Here is a 25,672-nt window from a genome sequence, read left to right as displayed (position 1 = left end):
ATTCATTCATAATAGGGGACTGAATTATAATGGTAGCAGAGAAGAAGGAAAGAAATAAGCAATTATTAGCTACCTATTATGTGCCAGAAATTGCTTTAAGTACTTTACAAATATTTCATTTGATTGTCCCAACAACCTTGTGAAGCAGATATATTATTATTATCCTCATTTTATAGCCTAGGAAACTGAGACAGACAGCAATCAAAGGACTTGTCCAGGATCACACCATCAGAAAAAATCTAGGGAGGAGTTAAATTCAGGTCTTTTTTACATCAAACCCAACACTTTATCCACTGTGACACCCTACTAGCCAAGAGTTGAAAGGATAAAGTGGATTTGAAATAAAGTGATACTTGGCTATATTAAATACTACATAGAATTCCAAGATGATGGAGTTGTTATCAGGCCATTAAATTTAATAACTATGTACTAGGAAAATTCTCAAACAACTACATAGAATCTTCAGAGGTATAGATCTCTTTTTCTCAACAACAACAACAACAAAAAAGCAAAGGCAAGTAGTCTCTCAAGCCACCATCAACATTTCCAATAATTTTATGTAGCCCAATCCCATCAAAATCCTTGTCCCATGACTATTTGATTATGACAGACATGAAAAACTTCTTACATAAAATCTATTTATCCCACTTCCTTTTATGAGTTCCTTACTCGGCCAACATTCTTCATATTGAATTTTTAAATGTTGATTCTGGGAAATTGAGACCATTTTTGATCAGAGGCAAGGAACATACACTCACAACTATATGAATATGTGAATAGATATTTAGTTAATTGAAAAGAAGGTAAAATGATTATGTGACAAATACCATAATAATCTGAATATAGGCTGTGAATATGAAACATATCCCTAAAAGTTTTTTTAATGTACATATGTGTGTATATTTGTATATATGGAGAGAGAGAGAGAGAGAGAGAGAGAGAGAGAGAGAGAGAGAAGACCATGACATGCAAGTGAATTGGATTTAAGTGAGAGAGGACTGTGCACAGTCACCTATATCACATTCCCTTCTAGAGCCATCTGGGTCCAATGGTCAGATATAGATCAGGACAACTGGAGATAGTCCTGGATGCAGTGGGTGACCTTGGCCTTTTTAAGCTAAGGTCCTAAGGTCCTCAACAGGTCTCAGTTTCACTGAGGCCTCATACATTTAGTGATTAAGACTAGGAAACAGTTGAGGCAAAGAATCTGCTCTTTCACCCAATCAAAAAAAAAATCTGCATAAATTAATAAATCTGGGAAGGAAGACCTTCAGAGTTTCTGGCCAAAGCTTATATACACATAAGCATATATGTGTGTGCATATGTATGTATATGTGTATATACACAGATATATGTGTGTGTATGTATGTGTGTATAAACATATAAATATGCATAAGATATTTCTAAAGTCTTAGTGTAATTCTAAATCTAAATCTAAAGATTTGGGGCACTCTCTCTTTATATATACATATATATACGTATATATATATATATATACACACACACACATAAATATATGTGCATGTCTGTATATAAATTTAATAGATACCATACATACACATATATGAATATTAATATATTTATTTAGTGGGGAAAATATTTTTAACATATGTAGCCCATAGAAATTGAGTAGCCACAGAAATTTATTTCTGTGAAATAAATATCTTTATTTCAATTCACATTGTTACTGATAAATCAGTTTCCAAGATTTTGGCTATACATCTTCCTCAGAGTTCTAAGGGTATACTAAGAGATCAGAGGTGACTCTCTAGTGCTATAAGCTTGAGCCCCACTAGTATGTTTTCCCTCCAAATTTATCATTTAAAAATTGTTCTTTTTTGTATGATCCTGGGCAAGTCACTTAACTCCAATTGCCTCAGCAAAAAAAAAAAAAATATTCATTTTAATCAAATTTTTATTAAAGATTTTTACTTTCAAAACATATGCATGGATAATTTTTTTCAACATTGACACTTGCATAGCCTTATATTCCAAATTTTCCCCTCCTTCCCCCATCCCCTCCCCTAGATGACAGGTAATCCAGTATATGTTAGACATGTTAAAACATATGTTAAATCCATTATATCAAAACATTTTTATACAATTATCTTGCTGCACAAGAAAAATCAGATTAAAAAAAAGAAAGAAAACGAATAAGAAAACAAAATGCAAGCAAACAACACGAAGAGTGAGAATGTTATGCTGTGATCCACACTCAGGAGTCTTCTCCTGGGTGTAGATGGCTCTCTTCATCACAAGATTATTGAAATTAGCCTCAGTCATCTCACTGTTCGAAAGTCATGTCCATCAGACATGATTGTCATATAATATTGTTGCCATGTACAATGATCTCCTGATTCTATCCATTTCACTTAGCATCAGTTCTTGTAAGTCTCTCCAGGCTTCTCTAAAATCATCCTGCTGATCATTTCTTATAGAACAATAATATTTCATAACATTCATATACCATAACTTATTCAGCATTCTCCAACTGACGTGCATCCACTCAGTTTCCACTTTCTTACCACTACAAAACAAAATGTGCCTCAAACATTTTGGCAATAGGTGAGTCCCTTTCCCTCCTTTAAGATCTCTTTGGGATATAGGTCCAATAGAAACATTGCTGGATCAAAAGATATGCACAGTTTGATAATTTTTTGATCCTAGTTTCCAAATTGATCTCCAGAATGAGTGGATCCATTCACAATTCCACCAACAATACATTACTGTCCCAGTTTTCCCACATCTCCTCCAACATTCATCATTATCTTTTCCTGTCATCTTAGCCAATCTGAGAGGGATATAGTGGACTCAGAGTTGTCTTCATTTGCGTTTCTCTGATTAATAGTGATTTAGATCACTTTTTCCTATGACTAGAAAGGGTTTTAATCCCTTCATCTGAGAAGTGTCTGTTCGTATCCTTTAACTATTTGTCAATTGGAGAATGGCTTGAATTCTTATAAATTTGAGTCAATTTTCTATAGATTTTAGAAATGAGACCTTTATCAAAACCCTTAAATGTAAAAATGTTTTCCCAATTTATTGCTTCCCTTCTAATACTGTCTGCATTTGTTTTGTTTGTACAAAAACTTTTTAACTTAATATAATCAAAGTTATCTATTTGGTGTTCAATAATGAGCTCCAGTTCTTCTTTGATCACAAATTCCTTCATTTTCCACAGATTGGAAACATAAACTATCCTATGTTCTTCTAATTTTCTTATAACATCACTCTTTATGTCTAAATCATAAATCCATTTTTACTTTATCTTAGTATATGGTGCTGGGTGTAGGTCAGTGCCTAGTTTCTGCCATAATAGTTTCCAATTCTCTCAGCAGTTTCTGTCAAATAGTGAGTTCTTATATCAAAAGCTGGAATCTTTGGGTTTGTCAAACACTAGATTGCAATAGTTATTGACTATTTTATTGTGTACCTATTCCACTGATCCACTACTCTATTTCTTAGCCAGCACCAAATGATTTTGATGACTGCTGCTTTATAATATAATTTTAGATCTGGCACAGCTAGCCTAAATAATTTTTAGCAAGAGGTATTAACATTAAGAATAATTTGTACAAAATACCTCCTCCTTTCTCCCAAAGTCTCTGACACACTACCTCATGTGTATGGGAAGAGTCCAGTAGAAAGAGAGCATATGTGTCAAAGGGGTATCTCACCACTCCAAGTTCTTGGAAGTCCTTTTCTTCCATCTGTGTTTGGGTTTTAATGAAGATTGTCTCCAGTTGACTTGGGGACTTTAGTTAGGACACTGATAAGAAGTCCAGCCAACTGCTGAATTCCCAGAGTGCTCCTCTGGCCAAAGAGAATATAGCTAAAGTCAAAGCTAAGTCCTCTCCTTAAACAGCACCTTCCTGCCAAATAGTTTGTCTTCGTAATGTACTAGAAAGCCACACTTACTCAAATTTTGGAAAACCTCCTATTCCAGCTAAATCTATGCTTTTATACAGGACCTAGAGAGCATAATGAAATCCCAGAGCCAACTGGAACATTCATCATCTGGCATCAATTTTTATTGAATGGCTTTTAATATTTTTTCATACATACTCAAAGATTTTTGATTGACCACTGAGATGCACTAGCACTGAGATACAAAGGAGTCATGCTGAGTAGAGATAGTTTTAATACTACCTTTACATATACTTCTTTCCATTCAAATAAAGATGCTTTATTTATGGCATAGTGGAGTGTGTTCTTGGCTCCAATGTAGAAAATATAAGCTCAAATTTTGTCTCTGTAGTCTCAGACAATTCAGTTAACCTCCTTGTGCTTCAATTTCCTTCATTATAAAATGAGGCTAATAGTACTTGAATTGGCCACCTCATAGGATTATCAGGAAGACAGCAATTTGTAATCACTTAGTCACCATAGAAATATGAGTCCTGTATCATCACTACTCTTTTAATCTTTGTCATATTTACTGTAATTCTTTAAGAATAGAATCACAGTTTCTATGGAAGCCAGATTTTTGAGGGAAGGAGATGGAGAGAAAAAAGGGATAGGAAAAGAAGAGTGTAACATAATTTTAGATAAATATAGTTAGTATATACTTTTCAAACCACATCATGAGAATACCCATTCCCATATTGAGGTATGTTGTACTTGCTATGGGAATTATGTAAATATTTAATTTTCTCTTCTGATTAAAGTACTCCACCATATTTCAAAATCATAAAATTACTGATCTCCTACTAGAAGTACTATGCTGATAAGTAATTAACAGATGACTGACTCTCCATAAAAAAACAAGGTGTAATGTTCTCATTTGGTTTTCTGGAGGTCTTGGAGCCACCTTCCTTTCAGCAGAATAATCAACATGAGAATAATCAGGTATTAAAATCCAAGTCCTTTATTGTCTACTTCAAAATCTTGTCTCCTTGCCTAGGGCCCACCTAGCTTTCTTGAGATTTTTCAGGAGTCTTGGTTTCAGTGGAGAAGCAGGAGGCCAGGCCAGCTATCACAAGGTTGATGAAGATGGAAATGAATCTCTCTCTCCTTCCCTCTGAGAGCTTGAGCTCACAGCTTATATGCTCTACGCTGAGTATAAAACAATCATTATATCACTAGGAAACCATTATTTGTTGTAAGAGTAAATCAATTATACTGAACTTAGAGAACTATTAAGCACCATGCTAAACTAGATAACCTTTTTCTTTATCAATTCCACTGATTTAACACCTTGTCGGAATCCTTGTTTCAGAGTTCTGGCCCATAACAACAAGGTATACAAAATATACTTTAAAGTGTAATCTGAATTAACATTTTTTGATGTCATTATAGTTAAGTGACTTGTCCAGTCCCACACAAATAGTGAGTTTCTTAACTGCAAGGCCAATGTTTGATGCACTGTGCCCACCTGCCTCTGAATTATGAGCACTTTCTACATTACTTTTTAAGTCTAGACTAGTGGAGTCAAATTCAAATACAAACAAAATCATCAAGTCTCACATAGATATCCCCATGGATTGCAAATTGATGTAGAAAATCATATATTAACATTATCTAATGCAGTATTGCACTTTTATTTATTTTGTCAAATAAAGGCAGATAGATGATGCAATAGATAGAGCACTAAGCCTAGAGTCAGAAAAACAAATTCAAATTCAGCCTCAGACACTTACTAGCTATAATGTACATTTATCATCTTCTCATATAAGACCTAGGCAAGTTGTTTAACCTATTACCTCAGTTTACACATCTGTAAAAATGGAAATAATATTACATATCTCCCAGTATTTCTCTGAAAATTAGATTAGATAATAGTTGGAATGTACTAAGTATAATGCTTGATACCTGGAACACAGTAAATGCTATGTGAATATTAGCTATTAATATTATTATTTACCAATTATATTTTGAACATTTTTATTTTTTTTAATTTTTAACATTATCTTCTTTCTAAACTTTGAGTTCCATATTTTCTCTCTTCTTCCCTTTCACCCCCACAGAGAAGACAAACTATATGATATCAATTATTTATGTGAAGTCATGCAAAATCTATTGACTTGTCATGTGATGGAGAGAGCCATCTGTACCCAGGGAGAGGACTATGGGAACAGAGTGAGGATCACAACACAGTATTTTTACTTTATGGTGTTGTTTGCTTGCATTTTTTTTCTTTCTCATTTTTTTCCCTTTTTGATCTGATTTTTCTTGTGCAGCATGATAATTGTTGAAATATGTATAGAATTGCACATGTTTAACATATACTGGATCACTTGCCATCTAGGGGAGGGGGAGGAATGGAGGAAGAAAAAAATTGGAACACAAGATTTTGCAAAGGTGAATGTGTTTTGAAAATAAACTAAAAATATTGGCATATTAACCATATGGGTAAGGAAACAAAAAAAAAGTAAAATGAGCAAATTATATTTTACAAATATATATTTGCAGTTAGAGTTCATCAGTTTTCTCTTTAGAGTTGGATAGTATTTTTTTTTCATTATGAGTAGTTTGGAATTGTCTTGGATCACTGTATTGACAAATTAGCCAGTGCTTTCATAGTTGATCATCATAGTTGCTATTACTGTACTGACCTCCTAGTCCTTCTCATTCCACTTTGCATTGGTTCATATAGGTCTTGTCCTGTGGTTTTGTTTGTTTTGCTTTTTCCCTGAAACCACCTTGCCATTTTTTATAATACAGTAGTACTCCATCATAATCATATGTTACAACTTCTTTAGTTATTCTCCAAATGATGATTATCCTCTTGGTTTGTGATTCTTTGTCATTACAAAAATATAAATATTTTCACATATATAGATCCTTCATCTTTTTCTGTAATTTCATTGGGGTAAGATCTAGTACTAGTATTTCTAGGTATGCACAAAGAATATACACAATTTTATACCCCTTTGAGCATAGTTCCAGATTGCTCTCCAGAACGGTTGGGCTATTTCACCAATAGTTCATTAATGTACCTATTTATCCTTAATCCCTCCAATACTTGCCATTTCTAATAGGTGTGAGGTGTCAGCTCTGTTTTAATTTGCCTTTGTCTAACCAGTAGGGATTTAGAGCATTATTAAATTTCATTATAAGGTTTGATTTCCTCCTCTGAAAATTATCTGTTCATATCCTTTCACAATTTATCAATTGAGGAATAGCTTTTATTTTTATAACTCTGATTCAGTATATATTTGAGAAATCAAGAATTTATCAGAGAACTTTGCTTTAAAATGTTTTGACATTACTTCATTGCCTATGATTTTTTTTTAGCAAATGTAGTTTACCTGATTATCTCTTTCAAGTAAGTCTATTTTTTTCATTTTGTTTGAGATGTCACTTCCTATTCCTACCCTCTTTATTTCAACTGAGCTTAATAAATTTGGACCAAGCCCATCAATTCAATTCTCTCTTGTGTGTTTCATTCCCAAGTGTACTTCTTGTACAAATTGATGGATTCTGATTTCCAGTCTATTTTGCTATCTATTTACATCCTATGGGTTAGCTCATCCTATTCATATCCACAGTTATGATTATTAACTGTGCATTTTCCTCCATCCTATTTTCTCCTTTTTCTCCTCTTTTTCTTTTTATAGTTTTTCCTTAAAAGTCTGCTTACTTCCAACCATTATCTTCCATAATCATCCTTCTCCCTTGTTATGCTTTCCCCCTCTTATATCTCTATTGTGTAAAATAGATTTCTACATCTAATTGAATGTGTTAAGGAGGAGAGTTCTCTCTTTAAATCAATTCTAATGAGAGTGAGGTGTAAGCAGCACCTGCCACACTCCTATTTTTCCTTCTACTATGAAAGCTCTTTTTTATATGTCTCCTTTATGTAAAAATCTCTCCCAATTACAGTTTGCTTCAGGCCCTTTCAAGAGCTGTGACCCATTGGCTACAAGTTTGACATGTGTTCTAAATAACAAATCAAGCCCTTAATTGTAGTATTTATGAATTATAGCATTTACTGACTTCCAAGGTGTAAATTCTCACACTGAATATTTAACAATCTGTCCTTTGGTCATTTTAGCTAGTTCTAACACACTCTGAAGCATCAGAAGCCATCTAATCCAAGCCCTTCATTTTTTTTTGAGGCAATTGGGGTTAAGCGACTTATTTGATTTGAACTTGGGTCTTCTTGACTCCTGGACTTCTCTATCTACTGTGACACCTAGCTGTCCCCTAAGCCCTTCATTTAAAGATGAAAAACTGAAACCCATGAAACTAAATGACTTGCCTAGGATTGTACATATAGTGACCATCAATGGCATGGTTTGAACACAAAATCACAGACTCCACTGCCAAAATTTTTGCTTATTGAAATGTTCCCTAAAACATGTTTTCCATAGTGTATTTTGTTATATAATTCTTCCTAAAAATTTCAAAAAGTTAATGCCAACAATCTCTTGCTTTACCATGAACAGAAAAAAGGATAACTGAAAAAACAATTTAAAATTGTTAATATATGCTGTTTGATCGAAGGGAAATAATAATTGTCATCCTCATCATCATCATCATCATTATCTAATTATTTTCACAGAAATTATGCATTTGGATTCAAATCCTGATTCCTCCCAAAGAGTTGTCACCCAGTAGACAAAACTCCATTCCCATTAATTTACTTTCCCCCTTCTCAATTGGGCCCTCATTGCCTTACCCAAAGGGATGAGTCTGTTATCAACAAGGAGCATTACTTGTCTATCCCTCTTTGTCATAGTTGCTATACTTCAGGAAACAGATGATTTCAGTGGGAGGGAAGAAAAGATTGGTTTCTGATGTGATGAAATGAAGATTTAGTTATTTAAGTGGCAAAGATTTTCTAGATTGCCATATGGGCATTATTGCTTTTCTCTCAGGTGATTAATGTGGGTTTTTCAGTATCTTTAAAGGATATGGGTGACATGGGATTAATTAATTACTAATAGAAATGTCAGATACCAGACAAACTCTAATCATCTAGATTAGGGTTTATGTTGTTCCTGGCTATGGAACACTGTCATTTTTAATGATGCCTTTTCATGTCCCTTCTCTGCTTCATCAAAATTGTAGTACCTTTGGACTCAGTCATTTCCTCGTTGTTCAGTTTGGCCCATGAGTTCATGATCATGTTAATACTGAAGTTTATAATGGAATTAGGGAATCAGTTTGTATGTCATTGGTAGAGGGAATTCCTAGGCAATATAATGCCATCTACTAATTCATTTCAGTATACTCTCTACAACTCACTGTTTTAAAGAATTGCCTTGAAGTGGCAGCTAGATAATACAATAGATAGACCACTGGCCCAGGAGTCAAACAGCTCTGACACTTATTAGCATTGTATCCTAAGAAAGTAAATCCCAATTTCATAAAAAACAAAAATAATTGCCTTGAGCAATGAATAGTTAACTAACTTTCCCAGTTACTTTGTCTGTATGTGTCATAAGTAGGACTTGAATCTAAATCCACCTTGCTTCAGGTCAAATCTCTTACCACTGTGCATGCTGATATTCTAATGTAAGCAGAGGTATTACTGAGACTTGGCATCATAGTTTGTTAAATCTAGAAGGGATCTTAGATTTGTTCTACTCCTCTTATTTTACAAATTAGGAAACTGAGGCATTGAGAAACTTGCCTTAGGCCACAGAAATAATATGAAAGACACGACTGGAAAGCAAAGCACCTACCTCCTACTCCATAGTGCTTCTAATTGAATTGAGAATCCTTTGATAACTTTCCCACAATAGGATCAAAATATAGAGAATTTGATTAGAAAAAGAAAAAGCTCTATTTATGAGCAAACCTGCTTCACAAAGATCTCTTATTCAGAGGAGCTATTGTCTTCTTGTTGGTAGGAAGTATAGCATAATGGATGAAGAGCTAACTTTAGGATGAGGAAGACCTGGATTCAAATCATTTTTTCTGAAAATCCCTTAACCTCTCAGTGCCCCAGGAATCTTTCTGGAGGAGGAGGTGCTGACTTATACTGGTGACAATGGCATCTTCACCAACTCTTCCCCTTACTAGTGAAGTCATGGCTCTGGTCTAAAAATAAAATCATTTCACAGTCACAGAAGTCTAACTGATTCTATTTTCACAGATGATAGGGAGAAAAATATCCTTAGAGACAATATATATGCATCCATTTTTTTTTTCATTTTTGCAGACCCATATGTGGACAAGTGATCTCCTATTTTTTTCTTTTTTTTTTCTTTCTGCTTTTTAACAATAGCTTTTTACTTTTATTTTCAAACATATTCAAGATAGTTTTCAACATTCACCCTTGCAAAATCTTGTATGCAATTTTTTTCTCCCTCTCTCTTCGGAGATAGTAAGTAATCCAATATAAGTTAAACACCGCAATTCTCCTACATACATGTCCAAAAAAATCATGCTGCACAAATAAAAAATGAAATCAAAAAGGAAAAAAATAAGAAAAAAAGCAAGCAAACAACAGCAAAAAAGATGAAAATACTATGTTGTAATCTACATTCAATCCCACAGTCCTCTTTCTAGGTGTAGATGGCTCTCTCCATCACAAATCTATTGGAATTGGTCTAAATCACCTCATTGTTGAAAAAAGTCATATCCATCAGTATTGTTCATCACATAATCTTGTTGCTGTGTACAATGTTCTTTTGGTTCCATTCACTTCACTTAGGGTCAGTTCATGTAAGTCTCTCCAGGCCTTTCTGAAAACATCCTGCTGATCAATTTTTTAAAACAATAATATTCCCTAACATTCTTATACCATTCAGTCATTCCCCAACTAATGGCATGTCCTTCATTTTAAAGAAGCATAATAATCCACCCTTTGAGATTAAGCAAAAATATAAAATGGGGAAAACAGATACTGAAATGTAAATGGAAAGCCTTTTAGATGCCAAAATGTTATTCCATAACTTTAAAAAGATCTGTGGTTTAAATAGTTCAATTTCATGTGAAGAAGTCAATACAATGAGCTTGTTCCAGGATATAGAACAATACCACACCTTGTCTCAAAGCAGTCATCTCCCTAAGATCCAATAAGAGTTGGGAAGTATAAATTAGACTAAGCACCATAAGTAATGATGAAGGCTCTCCCTGAGGGAAGCCACCTCTGAATGGTGTGTGCGTGTGTGTGTGTGTGTGTGTGTGTGTGTGTGTGTGTGTGTGTGTTGAGTACATTTTCAATAATATCTGATTATTCCCATTTGGAGTTTTCTTGGCAAAGATACTGGAGTGGTTTACTGTTTCCTTTCCCAGATCTTTTTACAGATAAGGAAACTGATGCAAACATAGTTAAGTAATTTAGTCAGGACCACATAGACAATAAATATTTGAGGCCAGACTTGAACTCATAAAGGTAATTCCAAGCCTAGCATTCTATTCACTTTGCCATCTAGTTGTCCCGTGAAGAATTGTTAATAGGAGAGATTAGACTTCTTCTCCTTCTAACCTAGAAGAACTAGGCCTCATAATTAAAGTTTTGCTTCAGGAGACTAAAAGGAAAGACTTTTGATAATCCTTGATTAAGGGTCACTTTCTCTTGCTGAAAAGATCATTGTAATACTTTCTAAAAAGAATACTATAGCAACTAGTCAAGGCAGACTTTAGAGATAGTGAAAAAACCATACCCACCCAGGAAAAGTTATTCCAGGGAATTCAGTTAATTTACCCAACCATTAGAAATCATCACATTCTATAAAGAAACCAGTGGCCAAACAATCTGCCTGGTCTGATACAATAGCCATTAAGTGACTTGCTTAACCTAAGCCTATCAACAAATTGACCAATTCATCTTAAACATTTTGCTCTATAATAAGCCTAACAGCAACCAAACAACTTAAACTTCATGTCTCCCAGAGAATTTCTAAAGGAACCTTGGAGAAATAAAGGACATCAAGGTCTTGCAGTTTTAAAACTGTAAATTGCTTTGGCAAAGTATATTATCTACATGGGTGCATCACTATCATTGGAAGTTCATAACCACTCTTCCTCCTGTATACTTCATATATATTAGTGACAAAGTGGGCTACAGACTATGTGTAAAGTATTTTGTAACTACTGTTCTTTTTGTGCTATTTGAATAAATATGTTTGCTAAGAACTAAGTCTACTAGTGGAAGCAAATTGGTGGGGGCTCATGAGCTACAAGTATCAAGAAGATAGTCAACCATAAGACTGAGAATACTATTAGTAGCTCCTCTTCGATCCAATCTTCAATGCTAATGTGAGATAAGTGAATGATCTCATCAGGGATGCTAAAGAGAATTAAATTGAGACCCAGAGAAGTTAAATAATTTTCTCAGATTCATGCAGGTAAAAAATAGAAGAGGCAAGATATTCACCTAGTTCCCCTGACTCCAAATCCAATCTTATTTCCACTATTCCATACTGATCCAATGTCCTTTTTTTTAGTGGAAATAGAACATACAAATAGCAAATAAAGAAACTTTAAAAACTGGGTGGACACCCACTGAGCTGAAGTGGGAAGCCAGCTGTGTTTGTGCTGACATTCTAGCAAGGAAATTGGGTTCTCTTTGAAAAAGTAGGCTGTGAAACTCTATTCCTGTTCTCATTCACTGTCTGAGCTCATAGATCAAAACATATCTTTTGTTCCTTAGGTGAGCAGTCTGCTCAAGGAAAAAATAAAAACTGACAAGCTGATGAGTCTTCTCCACACCTGGGCCAATAAAAATGTAAGTTTTCTGCTTTCATTTCAATTGCTGTGATTTTCATTATTATCCATTATCATTAGCCTGCCGCAACTTAGGCATGTTGGTTTATTTGTTGTTGTTTTTTTTTTTTTTTGAGACCATTATAAATTAAAAAACTAATGGATTGTGTCAATGATAGGTTCAAGTCCTATTTTTCTTTACAAAACTTTAGAAACAAAGAAGGATGTCAAGAGAATGAATTTTTTTGAGCTTGTTTTGGAAATCCTTCTGGTAAATCTATATAATCTGTGGAATACCAAGTCACCTATCAAAAGCAGTGCAGTATGATAATACATTACAGCACCTTTTGAGTGCTATTTCCAGAGATGATTCAGGTGGTTTTCTTAATAGAAATAAGTGTATTTATGTCACTTATTTATATATATTATCTTATATAAAGGCAACAATAGCCCTGTGACATGGATAATATTTGTATCATAGTAAAAGTTGACATGTATATATGCTGCTGTTTACCATGTACTTCCTCCCTAAAAGCTGTGCACTGGGATCATAAGATTAAAGGATTTATAATTGGAAAGATTTTGCAACTAGGTCATCTATTTCCACCCTGTCATTTTACAGATAAGGAAATATGACCCAGAGAAATTTAGTCATCTGCCCAAGTTCCATAGGTAATGAGAAGTGAGGTGGAGCAATGAATAGAGTGCCTGGCTTAGAAGTCAGAAAGAATTGAATTTTTTACTCTACCAGCCAAACAATTTACCTTAACTAGAACTCCTCATGGCTGCTTCATACTCTTCCTTGTTATGCAACCTGGGCAAGTCACTTAACCATGTCTGCCTCAGTTCCTTATCTATAAAATGATTTGGAGAAGGAAATAGCAAATTACATTAATATCTTTGCAAAAAACAAACAAACCCAAATGGGCTCACAGAGTCAGACATAACTGAAATGACTCAACGGTAATGACAATGTCTCATATATAAGCAGGACTAGCACAAGAAGAGTATCTAATATGACATACAAGAGGAGCAATCATATAGCTCTTCTTTCTCATTAACTGTTCCATGAACATGGTCCATCATACTACTCAGAAACAAGACAGAAGAAATGGGATGATGGGGTATTACTGTAGAAAAAGCATTAGATTTGGAATCAGAAAGAGCTCAGTTCAAATCCTAATTCATGTATGGAAAACTAGTTGTGTAATTTATCCTTTTTCAGTCTGTTTCTTTATGGAGGTATCTTACAGGATTGTGGGATCTGAATCAAACTAAAAGTCTTATGTAGTTATACTCATCTATACTCATCTCATACTCATCTATATTGTTAGATTCCCACAAACTCAAGTTCCCAGGATGATTATAATAAACATGAGGATAGCTGTAACAATTACCTAGTACTTTTAGAGTTTATACCATACCTTTCTTTCCCCAATCCTTTGAAAGAAATAGTGTAAGGAATGTAATTAATAATCATAGGAATCCACACATTGACAGGGTATTTTAGCATCAATAAAGTACTTTTCCTAATAATAACAATAACAAAAACCCTAGAAGGGAGATAATGAAAATATAAATACCCATTTTATAGTTTAAGAAAATGAAGATTGTAGCTACATCATCAGACCTAGGATGTCCAACTCAGGTTTTCTGATTTCAAGACCAACTATCTTCCCACTGTGTTTTGTTGACTCTTCTTGATAATTTCCTGGATACTATTAAATATCCACCTCAGAGCTGGGGCATTTGTTAGGCACTTAAAATGTTCAAAACACTAGGATAGGTACTGGAATACAAAAATTAAAAAATGCATAACCCATGCTATCATTGGCCACAGCATGTTAACACTCTTTGGTTTTTGGACTAAAAATGAACTAAGACTTGTGAGACAGCCTGTATTCTTGTCATGATGACAGTGATATTCTCCCCATGCAAAATAAGCTAGTTTTTTTCCTTAAAAAGGGAGCTTCCTCAAGACTTGATTATCTTATGAGAATAAAGGCTTACACTGTTAATGTGACTTCCTTATTGTCTGAATGAGTACAAAGTAGCTATGAGAAGTTCTAGTTAAGCTGTGATGTTTGACTGGTGGATCATGATGGGTAACTGAGACAGGGTAGATTTACTCAACTTAATCAGAGATGTCCTTAACGCCTATTCTTGTTGAATTATCTACTTGTTAGTAGATCAAAATGTGTATCTGTGTGACTCTGAACCAGGTATCTGGTATCAAATGCTATCATCCCTTAAATTTCCTCTCCCTTGTCCTCCTATCTATGCCCTCATTTCAAAAGACCAGTGTGTTCCCATAAAGGCTGAGTTTGTGACTAGAAAGACTTTCAGAAAATAGCTTTGACTGCATTTCTAGCTTGGGACACTGCTCCATTAACCCAACGATATATTCTGAGAATCCACACCAAACATTGTGTGGGAGAATTATTAATGGCAAGAGAAATGTGGTTTTGTGGTATAAGAATTTATGGTATAAGTAATAATTGAGATGGCCTTTAAAAGATGGATAGGTATCCAGCAAGTGAAGACAGGAAAGTACAACATTTCAGTCATAGAGAACAGTGTAGGCTAATGTACATAATTAGGAAAATAGAGGTCATGTCCAAGGTACAAAGAGTACCACAACCTGGCTAGAGAATAGAATATGTGTACAGGAAAAATGGGGATAAGGTAAGATGGGATCAGTTTGTGGGAGACTTTAAAATTCCAAGAAAAAAAGAACTTGAATTCTATTCAGTATTGTTCCCTGAAGACTTTTGAATATAGAAAGACATGATTAGGAGTATGTCAAAGGAAGACCATTTTGGTTGCTGTGTGAAGATTGAATTGGAGGACTAGAGGGGAGGGAGACAGAAACATACTACAGTATTCTATTAAGACCTCTATTAAGGTCTTAATTGGCTTTACTATTGGCTCTAGTAAGAGAAGATGGGAATTTATTCAAGAGATCTATTAATTTAAGAAAAAAAACATTAAGCATCTTTGTTATTGTTAAATCATTTTAGTCATGTCTAACTCTTTATAACTCCATTTGGAGTTTTCTTGGCAAACATATTGGAGTAGTTTGCCATTTTCTTTAGTTAAGTGACTTGCTTAGGATGACATAGGAAATAAGCATTGGAGGCAGTATTTGAACCTAGTGTTTTGGTACCACAATTTGCTCTATTAAGCATATCACATATTATGTATTATAGTCATTGGTGCTTCTTCAATTCAATAATCATTTTAAGTGTCTAGTCTATGTCAGACACTGTGCTAGGCTCTGATTACACAAATAAAAAAGATAGCTCCTGCCCTCGAGGAACTTGCACTCTAATAACAGACAGTAATATAAAAATGGAATCTGGGAATGGAGAGTCACCCAGAGGATATCCTGAGAATATCTTGCAACATGAAGTTGAAGCCAAAGACAGCTGTAGATGCAAAGTGAAGTGAGCTGGAAATTTTATGCTTCATTCAAACATAAACTCCATGAAGGCAGATACTGTATCTTTGCTAAACATTTTATTTCCCTTTTTTCTCCTTCAGCATGTAGTACAATGCCCCCTGTATGCCTAGTTAAAGAAATAAAAGATTTTTTAGAACTTAAAGCACTACTAATCAATTAATCAATAAATATTAAGTTCCTATTACGTGCCAAGGGCTGTGCTAAGGGTTGAGAATACAAATATAAAAAGGAAAGACGGTCTCTACTCTTAAAGACCTTACAGTCTAATGAATTAAAAACAATGGTTAAAAATTATTAGATAATTTTAGATAAATTTAGATAGAAATTAGATAAATTTGAAAGAAAAAAAAATTAACTACTAAAGGTGTGTAGAATACAAGGAGTGTTTTGAGTAATAACCTTAGAAGACATCCTGCCAGATATTGGTCCCTCCTTACTATATTCCTTGAAAATGACCTTCTTCCTGCAATAGAAAGAAGTCAAGAAGCAGAATATGCATACCTGAGTTTTAAGTAGGCAAAATATTCAACTACTTTAAGTCTTTGTATCTCTGTAAAAGGGGCAAAAATAATATAAGACCTGCCATTCTCAAGAGATTATTCTTAAAGAGGAAAAAAAAAGATAATATTTATGAAAGCTCTTTGAAAACTGAAGAGTTTAGATAAACATAAACTATCATTCTTATTACTCTCTGACATACAAAGAGTGCATGGAGGGGAAAGATACAGTTAAAAATAGCAAAAAATCAACTTTGCAACCTATCAGGTCAATTCAACAATTCAATTGAATTTGACTAGTAATTATTAGGTACCTATCATGTTATACAAAGACAAAATCAAAATGTACCCTTCCTTCAAGGAATTTCTTTTCCATAGAGGAAAGAAATATTAGTAAATAGGAAATAAATACAAAGTAAATCTGGTGTCTTTGTTGAGTTATTTTTCAGTGATGTCTATTCTTCATGAACTCATTTGGAATCTTCTTGACAAAGAAACTAGAGTAGTTTACCATTCCTTTTCCAGCTCATTTTATAGATGAGGAAACTAAGGTAAATAAGATTAAATCACTGGTTCAGGTGTGTGTTAAGTGCTGAGGTAAGATTTGAATTTAGGAAGATGAGTCTTCCTAACTCTAATCCCAACATTTTATCCACTGTACCACTTAGCTGCTCAAAATTTGGTCAGTGGTGCAGAAAAAAATAGGGGAGGAAGTACAAAAGCTAGTTCCCAAGAGCTGATTTTTAAATTTTACCAGTGAGCATTTATACCTCAGAAATTGACAAATGCTACAAATCAGGACTTAAGTTATTGTTTTGAGGAGTATCTAGATTTGAGAAAGAGTTGAAGAAAATGTTAATGATACAGCTTAAACTGAAAAGTATGCTATGCATTGCTTTTCTTTTTCTTTTTCTTTTTTCTTTCTTTCTTTCTTTCTTTCTTTCTTTCTTTCTTTCTTTCTTTCTTTCTTTCTTTCTTTCTTTTTCTTTCTTTCTTCTTTCTTTTTTTTTTTTTTTTTTTTTTTGCCAAATCGGCTATTAAACATTTGCTAGTACTCCCTTGAGAAGAGGGCAGAAATAGGCCGCAGGTAAGAGGTACAGTTAAGCTGAGCCTTTCAGAAAGATGGAAGCTCTACAAGGTAGAAAGGAGGGAGGAAGGAAGGCATTAGGAAGACAGACTATAGAAAGGAATGGAGATGGGTTTTGGATCTGTTCTATAGAACAAAAAACAAGCAAACCTGTTTAGCTAGAACACAGAGTGAGAGAAAGGGAGTAAAGTGTAATCAGCAAGGAAAGATATGTAAGAACCAGATAATGCATGACTTTAAATGAGTGGCAACAGGAAAATATCATTATCATTGGGGCAACAGAGAGACTTGAAACTTTTAGAGGAGAGATGTGACATTGCAAAATTTGAAATTTCTAACTCATTTTATTTGTTTTCTTTAAAATATTTTCACTGGAATTGATTTTCTCCGGGATTAGGCAAATAGTGAGTAATTGCTTTCAAATCTTTCAACTGGAAATGAAATGTCATCTAGAGACTAGAACATATTGGAAATTTACAGACATGAATTAGAAGATTTGTAGAAAAGAATAAAATGAAGACTGGGATGTGCCTCTGAGCTTCACCTTCCAGAGAAGGAGCCTTAACATTTTTTGTATCATGGATTCTCTGTCCCATCTCAAGATATTGTTTTTAGTGTATACAATAAAACACATAGACTTGCAAAGGAAACCAATTGTATTGAAATAGTTATCGATTTTTAATAAAGTAAATGCCTGGACCTCTTAAATCATAGAAACATGAAGATCAAGGTACTCTAGGCTAAGGATCAGTGCTAGGAGGGATCATATGGTCCCTCATATTAATGATTTATATTTCAAAAGGAAATTTTAGAAAGCATACAGAAGGAAAGCTAGGTAATGGGAAAAACAAAAGATATCAAAAACTATTTTTAAGTGCCAAAGAATTTATTTGGTGTCAATTAATATGAATTTGCTGAGATAAATGCTTTTGACCATATTATTAGTGATTCAAAAGCCACATAAAATATGATCCCTTCCCTAGATTCTTCATTTAATAATAGCTAGCATTTATATTGGTGGTGGTGTTCAGTTATGTCTAACTCTTTGGGACCCCATTTGAGGTTTTCTTGGTAAAGATACTGAACTAGTTTGCCATTTGCTTCTCCAGCTCATTTCATAAATGAGGAAACAGAAGCAAATAGGTTTAAGTGACTTGCCCACAGTCACACTGTAAAGGGTTGAAACTCTGAAAAGGTGTACTTGAATCCAGAACAGCAGAGTACTTAAGACTAAGTACCTACTCAATGTGATATAATGGTAATATAAACAGATACTTAGATGATATGGTGATGTGATGGCTCTCCTCATGATTGGTACCTGCTGAATGTGGTGTGGTAAGGTAATCACAGGGAAGGATTGGAGGGCTGAGGGAGAGGGTCAGAGTCTCTCTGCCACAGTGTGCTCAGCAGGAAAGACTTCAGGCTCCAGACTCCAGAGTCCAGGATCCATCTGTGATGAGCCACATGGCAGCTTGCCTGCCTCCTTCACTTCTCCTCCTAAAGACCAAGGACTTTGACTGATCTTGACTCTGACTGATCTTGAAGCCCTCCAGAAAGCTAGTCCAGGCATTATATCACACAACTAATAAATGATTAAGATTTGAACTGACAAAGGAGAATCTTCCTAATTCCAAGGCCAGAGCTCTATTCACTATGCCACTAAACTGCCCGGCATTTATATAGTGCTTTACAGATAATATTTCACTTTATCCTTACAATGATTCTGGGAGGTAAGTAAGTACTATTGTTGTGTTCATTTTGTAGATGAAGAAACTGAGGCAATCAGAAAAACGGAGATGAAATTAATTGCCCAGGATTCCATAACTACTAAATGTTTGAGGCTGGATTTGGTTTCAGGTCTTCCTGACCGCAGCTCCAGTATTCCATACCACCTAGCTACTTCTTTATTGGGGGGGTGGGGAGGAGTGGAGGGAGGAAGAAATAAAGGCCAACTTTTTTTTAAGTTACAAAGCAACACATCAATAGGTTGTAAATAACAGTCAGGTAGAATATAATAATGAATTCACTAGAATTATATGAGGTTTACTGAAAGGTCAGTTGTTGAAGCTATAACTAACAGTGACCTCATTGACCAGAAGATTTCCACATTCCCTCCAATCAGTACAAACAAGTTTCTTTAAAAAAATAATAATAAATAGATAGATAAATAAAGGAAAAATCAGCAGAGATCTGATAACACAGTCATTTCCCTATAATATTTACTATTTTGGGGGATCATCTCTAGACAAGTCACTCAACTCTGTTTGCCTCAGTTTCCTCTCAGTTAAAATGAGTTGAAGAAGGACATGACAAACCACTCCCACTAAAATGATTGAAAAACCACAACTCTCTTTTGGGAGAGCAGAGGATTTTTATAAATCTCTATTTTTTCCCAGCTACTTTTAGTGCATAGTACTGACCGTCAGCATTATTGCCATAAAATCACCATCATATGATACAGCAGTATTTCATAATATAAAACACCCAGCCCCAAGTGGAGTGGAGGGAAATGTCACCCTGATCTCATGATTGCACTGTATACTTAGGGGCTATAAAAACATTCTTGACTGGCCATTCTGTTATCTAAAAGAGGTAGCATGGTAACGACTACAGGAAAAAGGGGCAGGAATCATGACAGTTTTAAGATATAATGTTATCTATAATGTTTTTGTGTATTTTATTAAACATTTACCAACTTCATTCTAATGTGACATACTACACATAAAAAATAAACTAAGGAATGACAAAATGTCATATAATTGATTCACAAAATTGTTGCCATGCATAAGATATATAAGTAAAATTCAAATTCTAACACAAAACAGATGTTTAGGTTGACAACAGATGAAAATTTAAAAAATTTTCTTCTTAAGGTGAATTTAACAATCATCAACAAAAACAAAAAAAAATTTCATTGACAACACAGAAAAAATAATTAGTTTCAGAAATGTAATTAATTTATTTTACATGTTGTCAAAGCATGAAGTACCCTTTCCTTCAAGGTATCCCAACCCTCTTTCCATTTTCAAACCCTTTGGGAAACTAAAATTGTGAAATAATGAGCCAGTCCTTATTCAAACAGAACAGGGGTTTAGTGAAATGACCTAAACCATGCAAATTCTGGAAATTGACTTCAAACTCATCTAAACAATTAATTAATATACTCAATAATCCATTAAGTATAAAAAAATCCAGCTAATTCTTAATTCTGTAATGTAATTCTACATTGACTTACTCTTTCCATAGAAAGCAAATAGAATCTAATTCTCTCCCCTTCCTTTTCTCAAAATTTGAATGGTTTCTTGGTTCACAGGATTAGGCTTTATCTTTTTGATACTTAGGGATAGCCAAGATGGCATCCTCAAAGATCTTCACTTCCTCCAGGTAAAAAGATCTACTAAATTAATCAAGGAACCAACCTTGATTTCTGTGAACAAAATATTATCAAATAACACTGATTCTTTAAAGTGGTTCATGAAGAATATTGAAACTTTTCTCTTTTTTTCAGGTGTGAAAAAGCACATTGCTATATGTGACAGCAGTTTCCTTTGAAGAGCAAGTTTCAGTTAAGGACTGTTTATTCTAAGGACTGCCATATCACAGGCTGATGAACCAACTTACTGTATTCCTACACTATATCTTTTCAACTTGAAAATATTTACACTTTTCAGCCTTGGAGATGTTTGTTATCTCAATGGCTTTTTATTATCTGGTGTTCATATTTATTTTTTCTTTATATGTTAAAGCAGAACCTTGCAAATCTGTTTAAAATATACTATTGTCCCTTTGTATATAGAAGTGTTTTATGCAGTTTTTTCACATGCCAGAAACCTACTCTTTTTTTGCATACCTGAATATGTATATATCCTTTTATTGTGCTTTTAATAGGTAATGATTTTTTTTTCAAAATGCTTAAAGGCAATATGAATGTAGAGGTAGCAATTATGTATTTTCTTAAGAAATATGTGTATTTCCCTGTTATATCTTAACAATATATTAATTTTGGGACACTCAGCAATGGAGTTCAGTAGTGAAACAAGGAAGAACAAATTCATCTCAGTACAATATCCGTTCATTTTTAATTCCCCATATGACTAGGATTTGATACTTCTTGGACTATATTCATCAAAGGGATAAAAGCCTATATTTGTCATTAATCTATTCATTCTATGCCCTTTACATGTATTTAACTCTTTTAGAATTTAGGAAATTTTCCAGTGGCCATTGTTGAATTTTCCTGATTATTAGAAAATGGACATTTTATAAGTATAAATTGAGTTATCATCAGTCAGTGTACTACTTTCTTGGAAACAGAATATAGTGCTAGATGTCAGCCCAATTGGAAAAAAGATCATCTCTGGAGAGCTTCTTTCTCAATCCTGTTTCTGTGTGCTATTTTTCCTCCATGCACAGACATCCCAAAAGTAAATCAGAAGAGGTTTTATAAGACACTTAGGCACTGATAAGCATGTCAAAGTTAGCACTTTAGTTTTTTGATTATCTAAACAAAATTTTATTCATAGTTATTTGAGGAACTCAAGGTCAATATATAAAATGCAAACTAGTATATTTCTTTAATGTTTTTCCCTCTTTCTCTTGATAATGGTGAGTTTGAAGAGATTTACTTCTGAAGTAAATAGATCATATTTTTTCCAGCTTCCCAATGACAGAAAATTTTCTAATATAAATTCAAGCATTTACCACAACCCTACCATTCATATTTCTCTACTTACTTATTTAGAAAGAAGAGGAAGAGAAGGGAATGATCATAAGCATTATATATTCAAAGCTCTAAGGGACCTTTGAGTTCACCTAGTCCAACTTCCTCATTATATAGATGAGGAAACTGAGGCCCAGAAAACTTAAATGGTTTGTTCAAGGGTCACACAAATACTATACCATCTGTGCCAGGATTTAAACCTGTGTTCCTGACTTCAAACCCATTGCATGCCACAGACTTTCAGAGATTGGCAAAAGGGATGTGAGATACAGAAAAATGAAGGAGGGAAGAGAAATTCTCCTCTGAAAACAGTCTTCAAAATGTTGCACTTGAATGTAATCCTAATAGCCTTGAAAGGCTTATACAATCCAAAGAAAAAAGCCAGCACCTCCACACATAGGTAGTCAATGTCATTCTAAGCTACTCAATGGCTACTATTCTCCTTGGTTAGAAATTTGAAGAAAAGGAAGTTCCTCTTTTCCTCAAGTGATACCACTCAACCTGAGTGAAATCTCAGTAGTTTAGCATATCTTCCAGCCAGTTACCTCCCGCAATGAACAAGGCACAATGGTAGCTAAAGGAGAGCTTATGATAGACAAATGTTCCTTTTGGAGGTTCTCCTGAGTTATCCAAATCAAATTCTGTATTAAATGAGAGATTTCATCATTAAGCAAAAACTTTTTAAAAGTATTATCTTTATGAGTAGAATCTTTGAAAAGGCAAATGGTTACAATGAAGGCTACTCATCAGCATGGGTAGAATTGTGTACAAATATTCAAAAATCACCTTGTTATAGATGACTTTATCAAAGATCATAGGATCAAAGATTTAGATTTAGACGGTAAGTTCCTTGAGATCAGGGACTGTCTTTACTTTTCTTTGTATCCATAGTGCTTAGCATAATGTGTTGCATATAGTAAGTGCTTAACAATTACTTGTTGATGAAACTGGAAGAGATCTTATAAAAGCCTTGTATTCCAACACCCTCATTTTACAGATTAGGAAATTGAGGTTTAAGAAAGTTAAATTATTTAATTAAGGTCATACTGGAATCTAATTTGGGATCTGTGACTCTAATTTCAATATTTCTTCCTCTGTACCGTTATTTAATCTGCTCCATAAAGTAGTCTGCCAGTTCTGTCGTTAGATAGATGATAATTAGATTTCCCAATTAGCTAGTTTGCAATATCTTTTTTTCTCTATCTTACCTACAGTTCTATTTTCATTTATAAATAAGTTTGTGTCATAAATTAGAAGAAATGCTGTATTCTTCAAATTCTTCAAAGAATTGGATCAAAGGTTAGGGTTCCACTGCTGTGATTAGGCATGGCCAAATGAATAGAATTTAAATTTCTCAATAGTGAAAACATAAACAAAAGCTAATTAGCTGGTGCTATTGTCATCTGAAAATAAATGGATGTTGTTGGCTGGCAAATAGGATATAAATTAGCTAGTGGAGAGAGATTTACAAATCCCTATCCCTCTGCTAAAATGCTATGTCACACAACATAGTCTAAGTCTTCCTGCCAGAGGAGTAATTGTGTGAGCTGTTCCTAGTCCTGATGTACATTCAAGTTCCATGAGTTCAATAAAGGCCATAGTAAGAAATATTGACATTTAGCCCTGTAACTTTGGTCTATTTCTTTCCATTAGACTCAAATACTCAAATCAATGGTCTTTTTGCAATGCAGGTGGCAACACATTCCTTTCCGTGTGACTCTCCTACATGTTCTTTCTGTTGAAATATAAACAGGGCCTGGAATCCCTGAGGCCATTTTAGACTTACATCATCCAGTGTTTTAAGTAAAATTAGGGCATAGTCTATCTGACATGTTTTGATTGATCATATTCTCCGTACCATAAACATGCATCATCATTACTTATTATTACAGTTAGTAATCATCATGATTAATTAAACAATAATATCTAATACCAAGTATATGCCAGGTTTTTGTCACTACTTCTCAGTCTCCTCCTCCCAAAAGGGAAGAGACCATAAGTGGTTCTGTTCTTCAAAGAAGGAAATGCTCTGACCATACTATAATGTTCCCTCTTTTTATTGTTGGGGATCATTCCTGTAGAAAAGCTCAGTGTAAATCTGAACATCCTTCTAACATCAATTGCTGTCATTAATCTCAGGAACATTATGTAAGTGCCATTGAGGACATTGAGAAATTTTGGTATGAAGAATTTATATTTGTTTAAGTGTCCTTGACACCTAAGCAGTATTTTCCACAAAAGTCATATACCAATACTTCATCATGGCATAGTGGGTGCTGGATTTGGAGTCAGGAATGTCTGGATTCAAATTAAAACACTGAGAATGATTTAAAGTTCAATGTGAATGTCAAGTTTTTTGGTTTGGGTTTTTTGTTTTGTTTTTGCTGAGGCAATTGGAGTTAAGTGACTTGCCCAGGGTCACACATCTAGGACATCTTAAGTGTCGGAGATCAGATTTGAACTCAGGTCTTCCTGACTTCAGCGTTGGTGCTCTATTCACTTTGCCACCTAGCTGCCCTGAATGTCAGTTATTAATAGTAGTAAGACTATTTTGACTGTAAAATATGTGTTCTGACCAGATACTACAAAGCTAGAAAAACCTCTAGTGGACAATGTCAACACCTAATGATGAGCCTTACCAAATTTAGTAGTGCAGACAACTCTCCATCATAAGGCTCATATCCACCAGCCAGATATTGAATAACATGACAGGGCCCTAGGACACACCTCTAGTGGCTACTAATTAATGATTTCTATTCTTCAGGGACTCAATCCTTACTACATGTCCAAATTTCTGGTTCCATTCCCTTTATAGCTTGTGTGACTATATGATTCCCTTCCCTCAATATAAACATACTCCAGTTGCTCACAAATACTTTGAGACCAAATGTTCATTTGTCTGGAGCCTTTTTTGAACAGACATCAGAATCTCTTTGGTTATTTTGGCAATATGCTAGCAGCATGATTTCTCCTTCTGATACCTTGTTACAGTCTAATAATATTCTGTGTGTTTAAATTATAAATGCATGCATTGTATAGGATTTGCAAGATTTTGCTTGGCAATAAAACCAAATCATGGGATAGAATATTTAATAGTAAAGCTGTGTGACGTGTTGTTATTCCCATTCAACTACTATTTAACTATCCCAGATAAATTAGCTATTTTGATCAATTTAAATTGTCCCAGAGTTGTCTCTGTCTTGGTGGCAAGATTTACTCATTTGCAGAGTGCAGAAATACTGTTTGTAATGCATATTCTACAAAAAGCAATTTTTAAACAATGGCACAATTAGCTGAAGGAG

General features: G+C 34.3%; 1 protein-coding gene across 5 annotated transcripts in view; it reads left to right on the top strand.

Annotated features, from left to right (window-relative positions):
• Window positions 1-25,470, top strand: part of EMCN (endomucin) — a 166,017-nt gene extending 140,547 nt beyond the window's left edge. For all 5 annotated transcript variants that reach the window (XM_051966413.1, XM_051966410.1, XM_051966412.1 and 2 more), the window contains 2 exons: window positions 12,551-12,625; window positions 21,159-25,470. In XM_051966413.1, the coding sequence (XP_051822373.1) occupies window positions 12,551-12,585 (35 nt within the window). In that variant the 3' untranslated portion in view covers window positions 12,586-12,625; window positions 21,159-25,470. The remainder of the gene's footprint in view (window positions 1-12,550; window positions 12,626-21,158) is intronic.
• The last annotated feature ends 202 nt before the right edge of the window (window positions 25,471-25,672 follow it).

Source organism: Antechinus flavipes, chromosome 6 (assembly GCF_016432865.1).
Source record: "Antechinus flavipes isolate AdamAnt ecotype Samford, QLD, Australia chromosome 6, AdamAnt_v2, whole genome shotgun sequence".
Classification (NCBI taxonomy): Eukaryota; Metazoa; Chordata; class Mammalia; order Dasyuromorphia; family Dasyuridae; genus Antechinus; species Antechinus flavipes.
This window is presented reverse-complemented; position numbering and strand designations above follow the sequence as displayed.